At 48.4% G+C, this 16,086-nt stretch overlaps 1 protein-coding gene across 1 annotated transcript in view; it reads right to left on the minus strand.

Moving 5' to 3' along the window:
- Nucleotides 1–3,286: 3,286 nt before the first annotated feature.
- The window catches only part of NTSR1 (neurotensin receptor 1), a gene marked incomplete at both ends in the record, with an annotated part of 60,457 nt that continues 47,657 nt past the window's right edge, over nucleotides 3,287–16,086 (minus strand). The window contains 2 exons of the mRNA XM_082491201.1: nucleotides 3,287–3,536; nucleotides 6,246–6,336. Of these exons, the coding sequence (XP_082347327.1) occupies nucleotides 3,287–3,536; nucleotides 6,246–6,336 (341 nt within the window). The remainder of the gene's footprint in view (nucleotides 3,537–6,245; nucleotides 6,337–16,086) is intronic.

The following is a 16,086-nucleotide window of genomic DNA, read 5'->3' on the forward strand; positions in this document are numbered from 1 at the left end:
CCGCACCGACGCTCACCTCTGCCCCAGGGGAGAGCTCAGACAAGATGGGAATACGGAGTATGCGCTTTGTCTAATGGCAAAAGCCACTCACACTCAATTAGGTTGAAAGCTAAACCTTGTTGGGTTAGTAGTTCAGCCGTCGTTAAAAGGCATGGAAAGAAGCATTTTTCTGGTGTATACTGGGCAGTTTGTACCTTTTTCTTCTCAACGGTATCATGCTTTCCTTTACAAAACCATGGGGTCTTGCAGTGAGTTATCCCCACTTCTTCGAGCTCAAGGGAACTAAATCTCTAGGTCGAATACAGCAGAACTAGGTGAGGAGGGGAGAGAGGAGGAAATCAGCTGTAACGTACACTTCTCAGCTCAAGGTAGTCAGATTTGGGCAGTGGAGGAGGTAGCTTTGAGCTGCAATCTCACGTTAAGGCTATAGACTCAGGTCTGCTCCCGCGTTCAGCTGCAGGAACAGAGCTGTAGAAGCTGGCAAACCGCTTGGATAAATCCCCCCAAAATACTCAGCTCTTCAGGACCCGAGCGGCCCAACAAACCTTGCGGAAAGAGTTTACGATAAGTTCATTTTTACTCCAGCTTGTTCCCATTTTCATGTCAAACCAAAAATAAACTGACCAGTTTCTCAGAGCTGTGATCAAATATTCTGTAAGCTGCCAGTGTATCTCAGCAATGAAAATCTAAGCCAAGCATCTTATGTGAAACAACAATTTTTTACAGTGTTTTTTAAGATAATCAAGCACACTTCAGCAGGTTGGTGTTGAACAAGTATATTAATAATGTTTAACATTTCAAAAGCATCTGAGACACGCTGGATGTCAAATCCTAATGAAAGTCAAAGCAACACGCAGTTACAGCTTCCGTGGGAGGTTTCAGAAACCCCCTCCCAGCTGTTGACTCTATTCAGAGCTGAAGTTAAAAAAATTGCGTCCTCTCCGGAAACATTGAAAGTCTCTTGCCTGGAAGGCCAATGTTGAGTGTATGACATTAAGACTCCTCTTCCTCTGCTCATCGTACCTGGGCTTTCCCACAAGGCAGTACGTACAAGCCTTCTACAGATGCTTGTTTCAACCCACCCAAGCCATTTCTAACACACACACATAGATAACATTTGCTGGTCCTGCACAGATTTCCTTCCAAAGAGACCAGTCTCCTTTTTGCCTTTTTTTTTTTTTCATTTGTTTTGTGTGTGAGCCATTACCTGTTTTTCTTGCCAAAGAGGAGTCAACTGTGCATGAGCAACAAAAGTGCTTTGTCAAATATAATCTCTGCCCTCTTTTTGATTGTTTGGTACAACCAGGGCAAGAAATTAAAAGAAGGCATGACAGGACAGAGCTTTCAGTTCGGCTGAATCAGGAGAAACTGAAGCCCCGCTGATTTCTATTTTGAGCCCTTTCTTTTGCAGTGGTTCTGTACCAGGCATTAAAATAATCTCCCGTCCCTGGTAGGTACGGTTGGAGGCCACGGCTGATGGTCTACCATGGTACCTAGCTCTGTACAACTGCCAGGTTATAAATGCCTTGGAAGTAGACAGCCATCACTCACAACTCACAGCAGATGCCCCACAAGTGTTGTCTCTATGCCCTGAGCCCAGTAGGCCCTAACCCATGAGATACCATATCTGTAGCAGGAGAAATCACCGGTAACCAGTGGATCAGTAACTGGTCTCCATCACTGTGTGACGGTTCACTGGGGCCAGATCCACATCTCCAGCACTGAGACTTCTGTTATGTACCAAGGGTGCTCGTTAGTTGAAGAGTGACAGGGTACGGGCAAAGCCCGGAAAGCTGAATTGAGTCAAGTGACTCTTCTAGGTTGTCACCATAAGGTGACGAGCCCTGCTCTCCTAGCGAAGTGTGGGGTGAAAGGGGACGCAAGGTCACCACCAGCAAAATCACAGCAGAGGTTGCACAGGATGATTGGTTGGTTCCAGCTTCACGCAGGTCACCATCTGGTGATGTGGCAGCGGGGAAAGGCCTTTAGCTTGTCCCAGAGGTCTGTGATTTCTGGCGCTAAAGGCTCTGGAGGAATTTGCCGCATCACGTAGTGGGCTTAGAGGTGGAACCATATGGGAGAAAAGCTCACACTACCTATCCTGGCCAGCTGAGGAATTTCAAAGAGAATGTTCAGGCCTTGTTTCTGTTCCTCTGGCTTGTTAAAAGAAAGTTGTTTTAGAGCTGAGTCCCTGGTTTAGACCTTCTTGTGTTCTTCATTTGCACTATCTGAAGATTTGTGTGTGCAGACCAGTGTGCCAACAGGTCTGGTAGCAAAAAGAAATAAAAGAAAAGGAAGAACAAGAGGCCCTGCTGCCTAGAAATGATATAACCTATGAGACGTCAGTCTTGTGAAAACGGTGAGGAAACAAGTAAAACTGGAATAAGAATGGGAAAAGCCTGAAGGTCCCACAGAACTGGGGCAGGTTGCTCTTATCTGAGCAGCCCGGAGTTTTCTCACCTCAATGCAGAGCAGCGAACTGTTCTCTCTGGTCAAAAATAGGATTTGGCCGTATGGCAACAGTAAGATTTTCCATTTCTGTTCATTTTCAGCACTCCAGTTGGGCACAGTTTCTGCATTCTTGACTTTGCTGGAGACTTCGTTATTTATTGGCGTTGCAGTACCAATACCAGCGAGAGAGGGGGTTCACTGTGCCATATGCCTTAAAGTAAAAGATGACCCCCGTTCTCCCAGGCCACAGCCACCCCGATCTAGGTAAGGCATCATCTGTTATTTAATTTCAAGGAGCCAGAACGGCTCTCTTGAGCACCTAGTTCATATTAATCATAATTTAGATATATTTCTAAAATAACCACCTGGCTCCCTGAGTTTTCACTCCTTGTTCATTGGACATCCCATAGATGAGCATGTCCATTCTCCAAAAACATCCCTTTCTGTTCAAAACTGCCTTCTCCTCATCAGACTCTCTGCTCGGTGCCACCAAGAGACGTGATCTCAAACCCATGGCATCTCTGCACTGAGAAAAGGATGAAATGCAGTATGGTTTTGCCTAAGTTTAACATATTTTGGCTTCCCAGTTAACACTGCACCTGGATTTATGCCAGACTGAAGTTACAAAACGTGTAGACATTACTCACAAGAGGCAAGGCCAATGCTTTAAAATAACCTCAAAGTTACTGGCAACACAAAGCCTATTTTTCCAACAAAAATGACTTTGTTAAACACACTTGTGTTACGTAAATTTGGAGACCATGCATGAAAGTCACAGAGGCCTCTCTCAAGATTTGACTCCACGATGAAATGCGTTTCCCTTCCGCCTTTGGCTTCAGTATGTCGTTTCCCTTGTGACCTGGCTGGAAAATGTGTGGTTGCTGGAGATGCTGTTGGATTTCCTGGTGAAGGCCAGTCGCTTCTTCTTCTTCCTCCAGGGCAGGCACAGGATCGTGAGTGTAGAGAGGAAGATCTGTCGGAAGTTTGCAGACACCAGGTTGTAGAGGATGGGGTTGATTGCCGAACTGACGTAGAAGAGGACGTTTGTCAGCATGTAGAAGTAGTGGTAGAAGTTGAAAAGGAAACTGCAAGGACAGATGAAAGATAAACATCTAAACAGAGTATGGAGAACTGAAATAATTCAAAGTCACGAGGGTGAGAAAAACATGAGCTAACCTTTCTGGGCTGGGGACATGAGCTGACCAAGGGTGCATGAGCCGCCAGGAAAACATCAGTTTTCAACTGGGACTGGCCAAGAGTGGGTGAAATGCCTCTACGAAGGTCTTACCCCAATCACTAGCACTTGTAAACTTATTTATGCCCTGGGTCCGGATGTGATATTTACCTCGTGCATTCATTTTGTCTTCGAAAATAGACATGCTTGAAACTGAGAAGCCAAATGGAAATTTGTTTCCGTGTGTTGCATATACATGAGCTTGACTTTTCTGGCTGCAGTTCTGGTCTACAGGGCCTGCAGAAGAGCCGAGATCCAGTAACAGATGCAGTGCTCTCCTCCCCCCGGCAGCGAGGGCTGCGTCAGCTCCTTCAGTGGGTCCCTGGGTTGGGATTTGTCTGTATTCTGGGATGGCATTCTCTATTCTGGGGCAAGTTGCATGCATCTGAAACTTATCCTGACCATCACAATATGATGTTTTCAACTAGAATTTGTTGAAAATGCTTGGTTGTTTTTTTTGCCTTTGGGAATATCTTTCCTCGGGACAACTGAGATGAAGAACTCTGAGCTGGTAAAGGGTTTATAAACGACGTGGGTCTCATTTTCAGGAAGATGTTCCCCAGGATCATTTATCTCAGTGGAAATTGCAGACCTTTTTGTTAGTCTGAGCACTGTCTAACAAAAGATAAATAGCCGTGTGCTGGAGTACATCACCAATCCCTCCACACCCCCTCAGCACCGCCAAGTACTGCATGGCCCATCCAGCTCTTACAAGCAGAATTTCTCTATACAGTTGTGAAGAATTAATATAGCAAAAATTTCTCTTCTTCAGGGGCAGGCACATGCATCTATAAATGAACACATCAAGCTGCTGCAAGCTCTCGATTGGGTACCGTACTGCTAGTTCACCATTCACAATATGCCTGTAAGTTCGATGCTTTCCTAAAATCGCTCGTGGCTTTTAAAAGAAGAAAAAAAAATATGTGAACGCACCACAATGCATAAATTCACACTAACTGCAGACAGACTTCTCTACCCCTCTCGCTCAAAGCAAATGCAGTCGTTACATAAATGATTGCTGCTTTAAGTGCTTTTCATATAGGAAAGCAAACAAGAAACAACAGTTTGTCCCAGTGTGTGCCTAGAGCTCTGTTTTCATGATTGAAGATAGGTTTTGGTTTTTACTACGGATGGATGTGCAATTCCATTCAGGAGACTGCAATATCGTAAATGACTATTTTTTGTGCTGGGAGTTTATGAAATGTTAATGTTGCATAGTTGCTCTGCTTTTTGGTATTGTAGATTTTCTTTTTTTTCTTTTCCTGTTCATTGCAGGAAACAGACCCGGTCCCAGAGAGAAGAGGGATGTAACACCACGGGAGGAAAGACACGTTTTTCCCTGAGCGTGTGCCAGGCTAGCTGGGTGGATATCCCCAGACAGCATTAATGCTTAACTGCATATTTAAAATGAATAATGAGTTCTGCGACTGCTTTGCGGAGGAACCTGGCCTGACGCGGCGGAGAGGTCGCGCGGAGCTGTTTGTGTGCCCTGGCACATCTGTCAACGGCGTGCGTGCGCTCAGTGTAGGTGTGCAATTATCCCGAAATTCTCTGAGAATCTGGACATTTTCTAACCACTGGCAACTGCTAGTATTTAATTTTGGTCCACTCCCTGCAAACCCCAGTAAATAACCCGCCCCAGGCTCAGCAAGCAGCATGGTTATTTCCCCACCTGTGTAATCTCCCCTGTCACTAAGGAAATGTGGCACCGTGGAGCTAAATTGTGTGTTGACAGGAGCTGCTCCATCTTAGGGTTGGTGATCGATATCTCCGCCACAGAGACAGCAATCCACTTCGGATGTATAACCCCCTCCCCGTCCAAATGCCATTTCATCAAGGACTGTCAGAGGTGAATATCCATCGCCATTGTTAACGGGGGCGAGACAGGTTGCAGTCACAGAAGAAGGAAGGACATGCTGATGCATCTCGGTTCAAGCTAATGCTGCCTTCACCCACATCTGGGGGATTTAGATGATAAAACTAAGACTCTTAATTTGGCTGGCAAACATGGTAAGAAATCATAGAATCATACAACGGTTAGAGTTGGAAGGGACCTTGAAGACCATCCAGTGCCACCCCCTGCCCTGGGCAGGGCCACCTCCCCCCAGCCCAGGTTGCTCCCAGCCCCGTCCAACCCGGCCTTGAACATCTCCAGGGATGGGGCAGCCACAGCTTCTCGGGGCAACCCGGGCCAGGGGCTCACCGCCCCCACCGGGAAACATTTCTTCCTGATATCTCATCTAAATCTCCCCTCTTCCAGTTTGAAGCCATTCCCCCTCATCCTCCATGCCTTTGTAAAAAGTCCCTCCCGAGCTCTCCTGGAGCCCCTTTAGGCACTGGAAGGCCAAAATAAGGTCTCCCAGGAGACCTTGAAGTAATCCAAAAGATAACCCAAAACAGCAATTAGGAAGTTGAAGCTTTAACCCCTCGCGTGGAGAACGCCTGTGCTCCCACATCCCCACCTCCATCCCCAAATCTGCTGGTGCCCCGGCAGCCCCAGCCTGACCCCACACATCCCATCCCGGCACGGGGACACCTCGTCTCCTGCCTCGTGACTCACTCTGTCCAGTGGCTGGAGGGGACATAGCAGAACATGAGACGCCGTATGTGATAAGGGAGCCAACAGACCACGAAGGCAATCACCACAGCACCTGCAAGGTATGAAAAAGTTGCCCATTATTTTTTGTGAGAAATTCTTCATCCGGGGGGTGAAAAAGGGACGCGTCCATGTGGTGTTTATGGCTGTAAACTGTTTTCCTAAAGCACCGCTTTGTGCTTCTCTTGCCGTTGTGCAAAGAATTAACCCCGAGGATCAACCCCCCCTGTAAATGTCTGTATAAACAAGCATAACAGAAATAATGGAAAACAGCAATAAGCGTGGGGGCAGCGACACGATGAAGAAAAGAAGGTAGGACACAGATAAAGGACTGCTGGCGCCTCGCTCAGACACCGGCTTAAACGCAACTGCATTTGCATCTGTCCTTGCGTTTCGTGCCCTCGTGGCACCGGGTACGTTGTCCAAAGCACTCGCAGAGACAGTTCGGGTGTGTTTTTCATGCAGGTAGACAGGGAGCCAGGAACACTGTAATCCCATTAGTTCGTTGCGCGGAGCCACTGGCGGCAGTCCCCACCGCGCTGAGGGTCATTGAACAGCCTCAGGAGCGGCGTCCCAGGGGCAGGGCTTGTCCTTTTGTTCTACCTCTGGGCAATGCCTGAGACAGTGGTTACAAGAGGGTTGGGTCTGGACATCGCCACGATAAAAATGATTAATTAAAGGGTAAACAGAGAAAGGCGATAGGTTTGGGTTTTGGGGTTTTTTTTGCCTTTCCAGATTATAGCTGAGGGGCACAGAATAATGGAAAATAAAATGCAACAACTCTGAAGGATAAAAGTGCTGATGCTAGAGTGCATTTGTCAACCTAGATTAAAAAGTAGATGTATCGGGCGATCAAGGGAAAGATTTGTTTCCTTCTGTAATATGCATTTCAACCTCTGTATGAAACGACAGGATTCTGGCAGAATCCTAGCAGGAACTAGAGAAATCCCAGTTAAAACATAACACAATAAAAGACAAGAAGCAAATCAAGGCTAAATAGAATAATTATGTTAATTTTTTATCCCAAATTTGCTCTACAGAGAATAAGGGCTGCATCACTCTTGTCCTTTTTGTGACCCGTAAAGGGCTCGGAAGCAGCAGAGCTCTCTTACAGAGCTACGCACCGCCAGTGCAGTGCGGATTTGGCACCGGGAGCCAAAGGCTGCTCTTCCTTCTGCTTTGGGATTGAAAATATTTATGTGGATATGTCCCAAACCCAGGCGCCGTCATTCCACAGGGACTACGCCGTAGCTCACAGAGGAGTTATTCAGAAGATGTGTTTCCCTCGACAAACGCGGTCCAGGAGGAGCGAGTCTGCATCTCCCCATCACCGCTCCTGGGCCAAGAGGCACGGGGGAGGCTTCAGTAGCGGAGCGGGGAGGGAAACGCCTACTTTTGTGGGTGTCCCCGCTAGCAGAGTCACTGCCTAATTTGTACAGAAATTAAATGATTCCTGGTGTCCAGCTCCGTACTCGCAGCCTCACTTCAACTCCATGTGCCATCTCTCTTATTAAACACAAAACTAACAACGGAGACGGTTATATTCTTTTAGCATCAGCCTGCACGGTGGTGTATGAGGGCATCTTCCAGGAACGCTGCAAAAGCCACTTATTCAATAAAGTTTTCGGCAACTGAAGGGACATGTTCGGAAAGAAGGCTAGAGGGTCTGTTTGTATTCTCTTGTCCAAGTGAATTCATTATTTCGATCTGAATATTTTTGGCTGCTATATGGCCATTGTGATTGCGGATGTAATTCATCACCAGACGGCCTGCAGCTCTTCAGACGCCATCAAGTGAATGAATTTGACCTGCGCCTGATCCCGCCCTGAGGAGCTTTGCTGGGACTTTGATGGGGACAGCCGCTGAGTGACACGTGGCAGAGGAGAAGCGGGGAGGTCCGCGGGAAGCTGGGAGGGAGCGCTGGCTGCCCGCCTCACTCTCACATTTCTGGGCACCTGCTTTTGGCCACCTCCGGAAATTAATTTCTCCGTCAGATGGACCTTTGGTTTGCCCTGCATGGAGCACTCCACCCAGGACTCCCCAGGAGATCCCTCCCAGGGGCCACAGGAGAAGCGATGCTCTCCAGCCTCTCCCCCTCCATCCATCAGCATCGAGCCAACGGGAACGAGCCAAAATCACAGCTCTGGTCCATCTGCTTTCCCGGTGCCCGTACAGGATTAGCTGGATTTTCAGGCTGTGAAAGCAGCTTCCCACACGGCTCCCAACACAAGTTCATTTGTGCACATCATAATTTTTTGCAGAAAGCTCCGTGCGCTGGCACTGCCCAGCTGCTACCCCTGCACGCAGCTCTTTGAGAACGGCAGGATCTGGATTCTTTCCACAGCCGATGTTAGGAGTCTCACACATCTGCCTGTTAAATTTACCAACACGTTGAGAGAAAGTGGTTTTCTCCCTGTAAAGGATCTCTGCTTCTGTTGCGCAGACAACGCCGTGCCAAATCACACGGAGGCAGCGATCTATAGCAGCAAAAACACATATTGAGAGAAATATCCGCTCGAGTTCAGCGAACGCATAGTCGATTAAGCAATCTGTGGCAATTCTGCAATATCACATGAAATCACTCTGCAATTAAAACTCTATTAAACACATAGCTAAGTGCATCGGAGACACTTACGGCCTGATTGGGGAATCCCAGCTGGGGGGCACGCCGTGCGGTCCTATGCCGCCAGCCTCTGCCGCGCAGGTTAGCACACCCTGACCTGTCTTTGCCACCCTTAATCCGCAGGTTTCGGTTTTAACATTACAAAGGATGGAGCAGATTTAGGGCGGCGATCCTGCCCTGGCGGGTCCCCTCCCCAGGGATGAATATGAAACGCGGGAATGTGTTGACTTTCCCCTAATACCGAATGAAAGTGCCCTTCTCCCGGAGATACCTGCTGCCTTTTGCTGCTGCCTCCCGCCTCCCCAAGCTCCTCCTCCTTATCAAAACGGATGAGCTGTAAAACAAATGCTGGGCAAGGTGGCTGCCAAAATGATGGTTTGTAATTGTTATCAGCTCCTCGGACGCGTTCTCTGTTACCGAAGGTTTGACACAGGGGTTTCTTGGGTGAGATGGAGCGGGTCAGCCTGCTGGGGAAGGAGTCCACCCAACCTGTGATGGGGGCGACGGTCCCGGATGGTGTTTGTGAGGCTGGAGATTTCCTGCCTCAGTTTTTTTTTTTTGAACTAAAAATAAACCAGACCCATCCCTCACTTCTAATTAATCCAACACAGTTTTAATAGGAGTAGGGCTGCTCCACAGAATTCTCCCGTTTCCCACATTTGAGCACACACGGTGCCAAACCTGTGGATCAGCCCAGGGCTGGGGAGCGGAGAGGGGACCCGAAAAGGCCGCCCCCGGTGTGCCGGGGGTGCCGGGGAATGATCCTTCTGCTGGGCTGCCTCTTCCTTTCCCTTCAAAATCAAACTCCCCGTTTAAACCTCTATTAAAACCTGAATTACTGCATCCTGTAGCTCTCTCCTTTGTCTCATAATGGCTGTATTCTCTGCCCGTTTGAGCCGTGTCCCGAGGAAGAAGGGCAGAGAGGAAGGAGGAGCGGCGGAGGACGAGCTCTTGTTTGTTTATCGCGCAGGAAATCCTGCAGAGCGAATCATGAATTTTGAGTGACAGCTTTTTCATTGTGCAAAAGAAGATTTAAACTGTGCCAGTCTTGATTTTCAGACTAAACTGGATGTGGAAGCAATCCTGGAAGTTAAAATTATATTAGGCTGCACGGTGTATTTTATTTTACCTTGTGCGCATCCTGCGCCGGAGAGACAGCCCTTCTCCAGGGCCACGTCTCGAAAAACTGGCGTTGGGTTAGCATGAGCGTTGAGCAACATAGCATGTGTAAAAAGACCACAGCGGGTGCTCGGTGGCTGGTTTGACTGGGCATGGGGACCATGCTTGGGAGGGATTTTCAGCTCCCCACCCCTCTTGTGGGGCCATCTGAGGCTCGGCGTGACTCAGCGCACTGGGATGGTGATGGGTAATGTGCCACCACTGCCGACTCACATGGGACCCCAGGGATCTGCTGCAGTATAAAGCACTTGGATGGTGTTTTCCTCCTCGCTTTAGCTCTTCTAACCCCTCCGGGGCCGTGCTGAATTACAGCCCTGTGGCTCCGGGGTGGCCCTTGGTGAAGGTATCCCTCAGTCCTCTCCTTCTTTCTCTCCAGGAGAGGGAGAAAAGAGACGCTGCTCCCTCTTTTAACCACCTCAGCTGTCACTAAGGCCTCCAGAGAAGGTCAGAACCATCCTTCCTTTATGGAGGTGGCAAATTTATTTCTTTTTCTCTGCATTTCTAGGGGAGCTGAAATGCACGCAGCTGGGGAACAGCATGTTGTAATTTCTGAGCAAAGGCAGGAGCTGTTTGGGTATGTACTGACCCACCTGAACAACATCTCTCTCCCTTTTCTGCATTTCAGCTCGTCAGTGGCCATGTGTCTCCAACACTGCCCAATGAATGAGCGCTCCATAGAATGGTTTGGGTTGGAAGGGACCTTGAAGATCATCTCGTTCCAACCCCTCTGCCCTGGGCAGGGACACCTCCCCCCAGCCCAGGTTGCTCCCAGCCCCATCCAACCTGGCCTTGAACACCCCCAGGGATGGTACAGAATAACGTATATGACAGTGTTATGGGGCTTATGTCAGGGATTTGCATTAATGCTGATTTCTGGAGAAACAGTCCTTGTGTATTCAAAGCTCCCGAGTTTTATGTACTTATTTTGTTGATGCCGTTACAAGAGAATCTCTCACAAAGGGGAACAAGTGTCACCATGCCGTTTGATATGAGAGATGGTAAAAGCTGGGCCAAGTGTAGATGCGGCTGGCACTGCCTAATTAAACCTCGAGGCGCTGTTTATATTAACATGACGCACTACCTGACAGGTCGCAGGCAATATTTATACCAGCGAGCCCCAAACTAGGGATTACGGGAGCTGCAAGGGTGGGTATGAGCCTAATAAAATTAAAACTGCTTATGCTGGTATTTGGGTCACAAGGCTGCAGAAGAAAGGATTTCCATAAAAGTCAGTAACAACCAGCGGAGACTGGGGACCACCAGTATGCACCAGTAGTGCTCAGGAGAGCAAAGGAGGAGAAACTGGGAATAGCAACGAGCCTGGAGAGCCCTCAGCTCCTTTAGACAGCACTGAAAACACACAGCATTTGCTGGATACAATCCCCCTGTGCTCTTGCACATGTTACTGAGCAGTGTAAACATTAGATTTGACTCCTTAACTCCCATTCCCAGCAGCCAGAGATCTGCTTTTTATCTTTCTGCATAATTTTCCTTCTTTTTTTTCCTACTGCGGGAGGATTATCTCTCTTTTATTTTGGATTAAGGGGTAGAAGACACTATCGTGCTTGAAAGGAGCCATATTCTCCTAAATACTTCTTTGTTAATGGTAGCAAGACAGTGGAGTGAATTGAAAAAAATCTGGCGTGCAAACCCAATGTATTTTACTCAGATTATATCCTCCAGTCCTGATTTTCAATGGCTTCAGCTGACAGATTTGAAAATGGATGTGAATTCCTGCCCCTGCTCGTGCTGGTGATTAAATTGCCCTCCGGTGCCGGTTTCGTCCGTAAGGAGCAGGGCAGAAAATGAAGACTAAAAGCAATCCCAAGAAAAGGGTCCGAGCAGCACGTCCCTGATGACACAGCGCAAACCGGGGCGCCTTCTCCAGTTTCCTTCCAGGATAATTAATTGTTGGGAAGAGAAAGAAGTTGCTCGATTCCATTTAAACTTCATTTGTGCCATTCCCCCCAAGGGATGCCCGGGTGTTTGGAGGAGAAGGAAAGAAAATTTCCCCTTTGAAGGACAGAAAAGGGCTCCTGTTTTCTCCTCACCAGGTTCAAGGCTCTTTTTATTCGGTAAGATTAGGAATAACCCGAACTGGCATCCTCTGCAGCCCCTTTCTCCTTTCCTCTCCAATTTTAAGTTTCACATGTTCTTTGTTCCTCCCCGAACGGTTTCTGCTGCAGAGGGACCCTGGGCTGCATTTACTGCGTGCTTTTGCAGTGACTAAGACCCTGGCCAGACTTCATGTTTAAAAACACATCAGTTTTAGCTTTTTAAACGCTCGTATGGACAGGGTTTAACACCTGGAAAATCTGCTTGCTGGGCATGACCAGCCCTGGAGCGGTTCGTCACGGATGCAGCCACGAGAGCCTGAATCCCCGTAGAAATACCTCGGCAGCCTGAGCCGCGGTGCCAGCACCGGGACACGTCTTGGCAGAGGAGGGAAAAAGAGTGTCCCTGTCCCGAGAGGTGCAGCCCCGGTCCCTTTCTGCTCCTCTGAGGGTGTTTATAGAGCGCTCCGACACCGCTCGCTTTATGTCGCTTGGCAGGCTGTAAAGTAAACCCACACGTACAAACATCTCTGGGAAATATATACAACTGTTATATAGCTAATTTATCCTCCCGAATTTCAATGTGACACTTCAGCTGTTAAACTCAGCTTCTACTCACGCTTAATGTCACCGGGGCTTTGCTGATCTCCACATGGAGTTGCTCAGACTTTTTATTAAAAATGCCATGAATTTAGTTCATTTCTTGCAAAAGAAATGATTCATGGACAAATCTGATTTCCTCAGAATATAGGAATAACAAAATACAACTGTTTAAGAAGCAGATTTTCAGACTGGAGCTCTTCTGCGTATTGTGGCTGCAAAGTGTTTGCTATTTGTTATTCCTGTTTGCGGGGCGGTTACACTAAATCTCACAGCAATATTCTCCTCCTCAAGCGGATTGCTCCCACTTGGAACATGGGTACTGAGAAATGAATGAACTCGTCGAAATATTTGTTCAGAAGGGGACTTATTCATGCACACAGTAATGACATGTAAGGCCAGGCTGGACGTGGCCTTGGGCAACCGGGGCTGGGGGGAGGTGTCCCTGCCCAGGGCAGGGGGGTTGGAACTACGTGATCTTCAAGGTCCCTTCCAACCTAAACCATTCTACGATTCTATGTAGGCTGCATGGAGACTGCATTAATAGTTGGCATTTTTTGAGTATTGAAGAAATGCAGGGACCCCAAAATCATAATTTTAAAATTTTTAGACATTTAGTAAAAAAATGTGGTTTGACTCCATGTCCTAAAAAGCATCTCAGGGAGGCACCACCCAGCCAGCTGCGGGAGACTGAAGGATATTCTTTTAATTGCTTAAACCTCTCTAAGTGCTTTATAATTGCTTTCACTAAGCAGCTTCTGTAACGGAGCGAGTGCTACCTGGAACTGATGGCATTTTAGTAGGCTCAGCCAACGTCCACCCAGGGATGCGCAAAGCCTCCCCTTGATGTCCATCAATTTGTCTCAACATCGTTACCAGAGCTCCGCTGTGCCGTGCAATACCTCCTGCCCTCCATCCGCGGCGGGGACCCGCCTGACAGGCGCTCGGGGAGGTGTGGAAGGCTGCTCGGGCTGCTGTATGGATGGGGACAATCGATCTCACAAAACTGTCCTCTTTCCAGAAGGTATGTTGGCCGAACAGTGCTTTCAGCTTGAACCCAGCCCTGATCTTTGAGCAGCTGTTTGGAAATGTGAGACTGAGATGGGGAAGATTGATATTGCCTCTCTCCGTCTGGATACGGTATGCAACGGGCCGGGCAGCGTACGTGAGGTTTTACCTGCTGAAGGCCGCTCATTCTGACGGGCGCGTGTGCGCATTTTGGGTTTATTTCGGATGTTATCAAGTGATTGGCGTATCGGGCTATGCAATTGGAGAAGCTTCACTTTTCCACAAAGCATCACAGACACAGCTTCCCAGCACCACAACCCAGCCAAGGAATAATAACAGCAACTGGCGGTGGATTATAACCGGAGAGATGGAAGGAATATCGGCTGGATGAAGGAGGGTACGGAATCTCTTGGCAGGAGCTATTTCGGGCGGCAGCGCTGGTGCAGACGTTGCCCCGTTGTCCTCACAGAAGAGCTGGGAAGCCGCCAGCACCTCGAGCTCTCTCCATTTGGATCCTCACACCTGGGGAAGGCCGGCAGCAGAGAGGGAACCCCAATCAGAAATCGCATGCTTGAGGAATTGCCGAGCTGGCTCCCAGGCAGCGGGGCTGACAGGTTCCTTCGTCCTGATCTCCCTAATTATTTTGTACGCCACCAAAGTCAGGCTCGGCCAAGAAACCACATAAATGCTGGCAAAGAGGAGGAAAATGGTGTTGTGTGTGTTTTGAATGAAGCTGTTAGCCTGACCACTTTTAGCTCCTATTTCAAGGTAAATAAATACATAATCTCAGTACATCTCAGTACATCTGGAGGAAGGAAGAAAGGTGTTTGCTGCTCCGATCTCACCCAACAGCTCTGCACACCATGAACTGCAAGAAACTCTTTTCTGAGCACTAGTTTACAAGTTCTGAAACATTTCACCCTTAAAACAAATCCAAGCTCTCTGTACTTCAGGCCAAAGTTCTCGTTTGGAAATGGAAAATACTTTGACCCCCACAAAGCTCTGGTTTTGTGCCAACAGTTCTATTAGTGCGGACAGGCATCGTTTCTCTTTTCCCAGCCTCTTCCATAAACTAACCTAGGCTGCGCACACAGTCTTGGCTGCCGTGGATCCCAGGATAAATAATGTGCGTCCTTGTTTATTTTTTTGCTATTTTTCAGACAGCTCAGAGGCCTGGTTTATTAAAAGGAAAAAAAAAAAAAGTTGAGAGGAACAGGTGGCAAAAGTAAATGTGAATCAAGCACCCTCAGTAATCAGGTGCATCTGAAAAACCAAACGAAGCAGGGCGTCACTCACACTCGCTTGATACAAAACGCCTTTCTGCCTGCTGTGGGGAATCACCGACAAACCGACGGTGGGTTTTCTTATTTCATAGAATCATAGAATCATAGAATCAGTGAGGTTGGAAGGGACCTTTAAGATCATCAAGTCCAACCATTAACCTACCCTGATAAAAACACCACCACTTCTAAACCATGTCCCTAAGCACCTCATCTACCCTTTTCTTAAACACCTCCAGGGATGGTGAATCCACCACCTCTCTGGGCAGCTTATTCCAATGTTTAATAACCCTTTCCGTGAAAAAATGCTTCCTAATATCCAATCTAAACCTGCCCTGACATAACTTGAACCCGTTTCCTCTTGTCCTATCACTTGTCGCCAGGGAGAAGAGGTCAGCTCCCATCTCTCTAAAACCTCCTTTCAGGTAGTTGTAGAGGGTGATAAGGTCTCCCCTCAGCCTCCTCTTCTCCAGGCTAAACAACCCCAGATCCCTCAGTTGTTCCTCATAAGGTTTGTCCTCCAGACCCCTCACCAGCTTTGTAGCCCTTCTCTGGACACGCTCCAACACCTCAATGTCCTTCTTGTAGTGAGGGGCCCAAAACTGAACACAGTACTCGAGGTGAGGCCTCACCAGTGCCGAGTACAGGGGGATGATTACTTCCCTAGTCCGGCTCACCACACTATTCCAGATGCAGGCCAGGATGGTGTTGGCCTTCTTGGCTGCCTGAGCACACTGCTGGCTCATACTCAGCCAGCTGTCCACCAACACCCCCAGGTCCTTTTCTGCCAGGAAAAGATTTGCGGGATCTTCCTCAGCCCAGAAAAGCGGCCGCGCTCCTGCTGCCCTCCAGCCCTGCTGCTGGGGTGGCACCGCCAAGACGCACATGATCACCAGCAGCGGAGCTGGTGAGGGGTCTGGAGAATAAGTCTTATGAGGAGCAGCTGAGGGAACTGGGGGTGTTTAGTCTGAGGAAGAGGGGGCTGAGGGGAGACCTTATCGCTCTCTACAGCTCCCTGAAAGGAGGGGGCAGAGAGGTGGGCGTTGGGCTCTTCTCACAAG

This window comes from Vanellus vanellus (genome assembly GCF_965231255.1).
Source record: "Vanellus vanellus genome assembly, chromosome: 15".
Lineage (NCBI taxonomy): Eukaryota > Metazoa > Chordata > Aves > Charadriiformes > Charadriidae > Vanellus > Vanellus vanellus.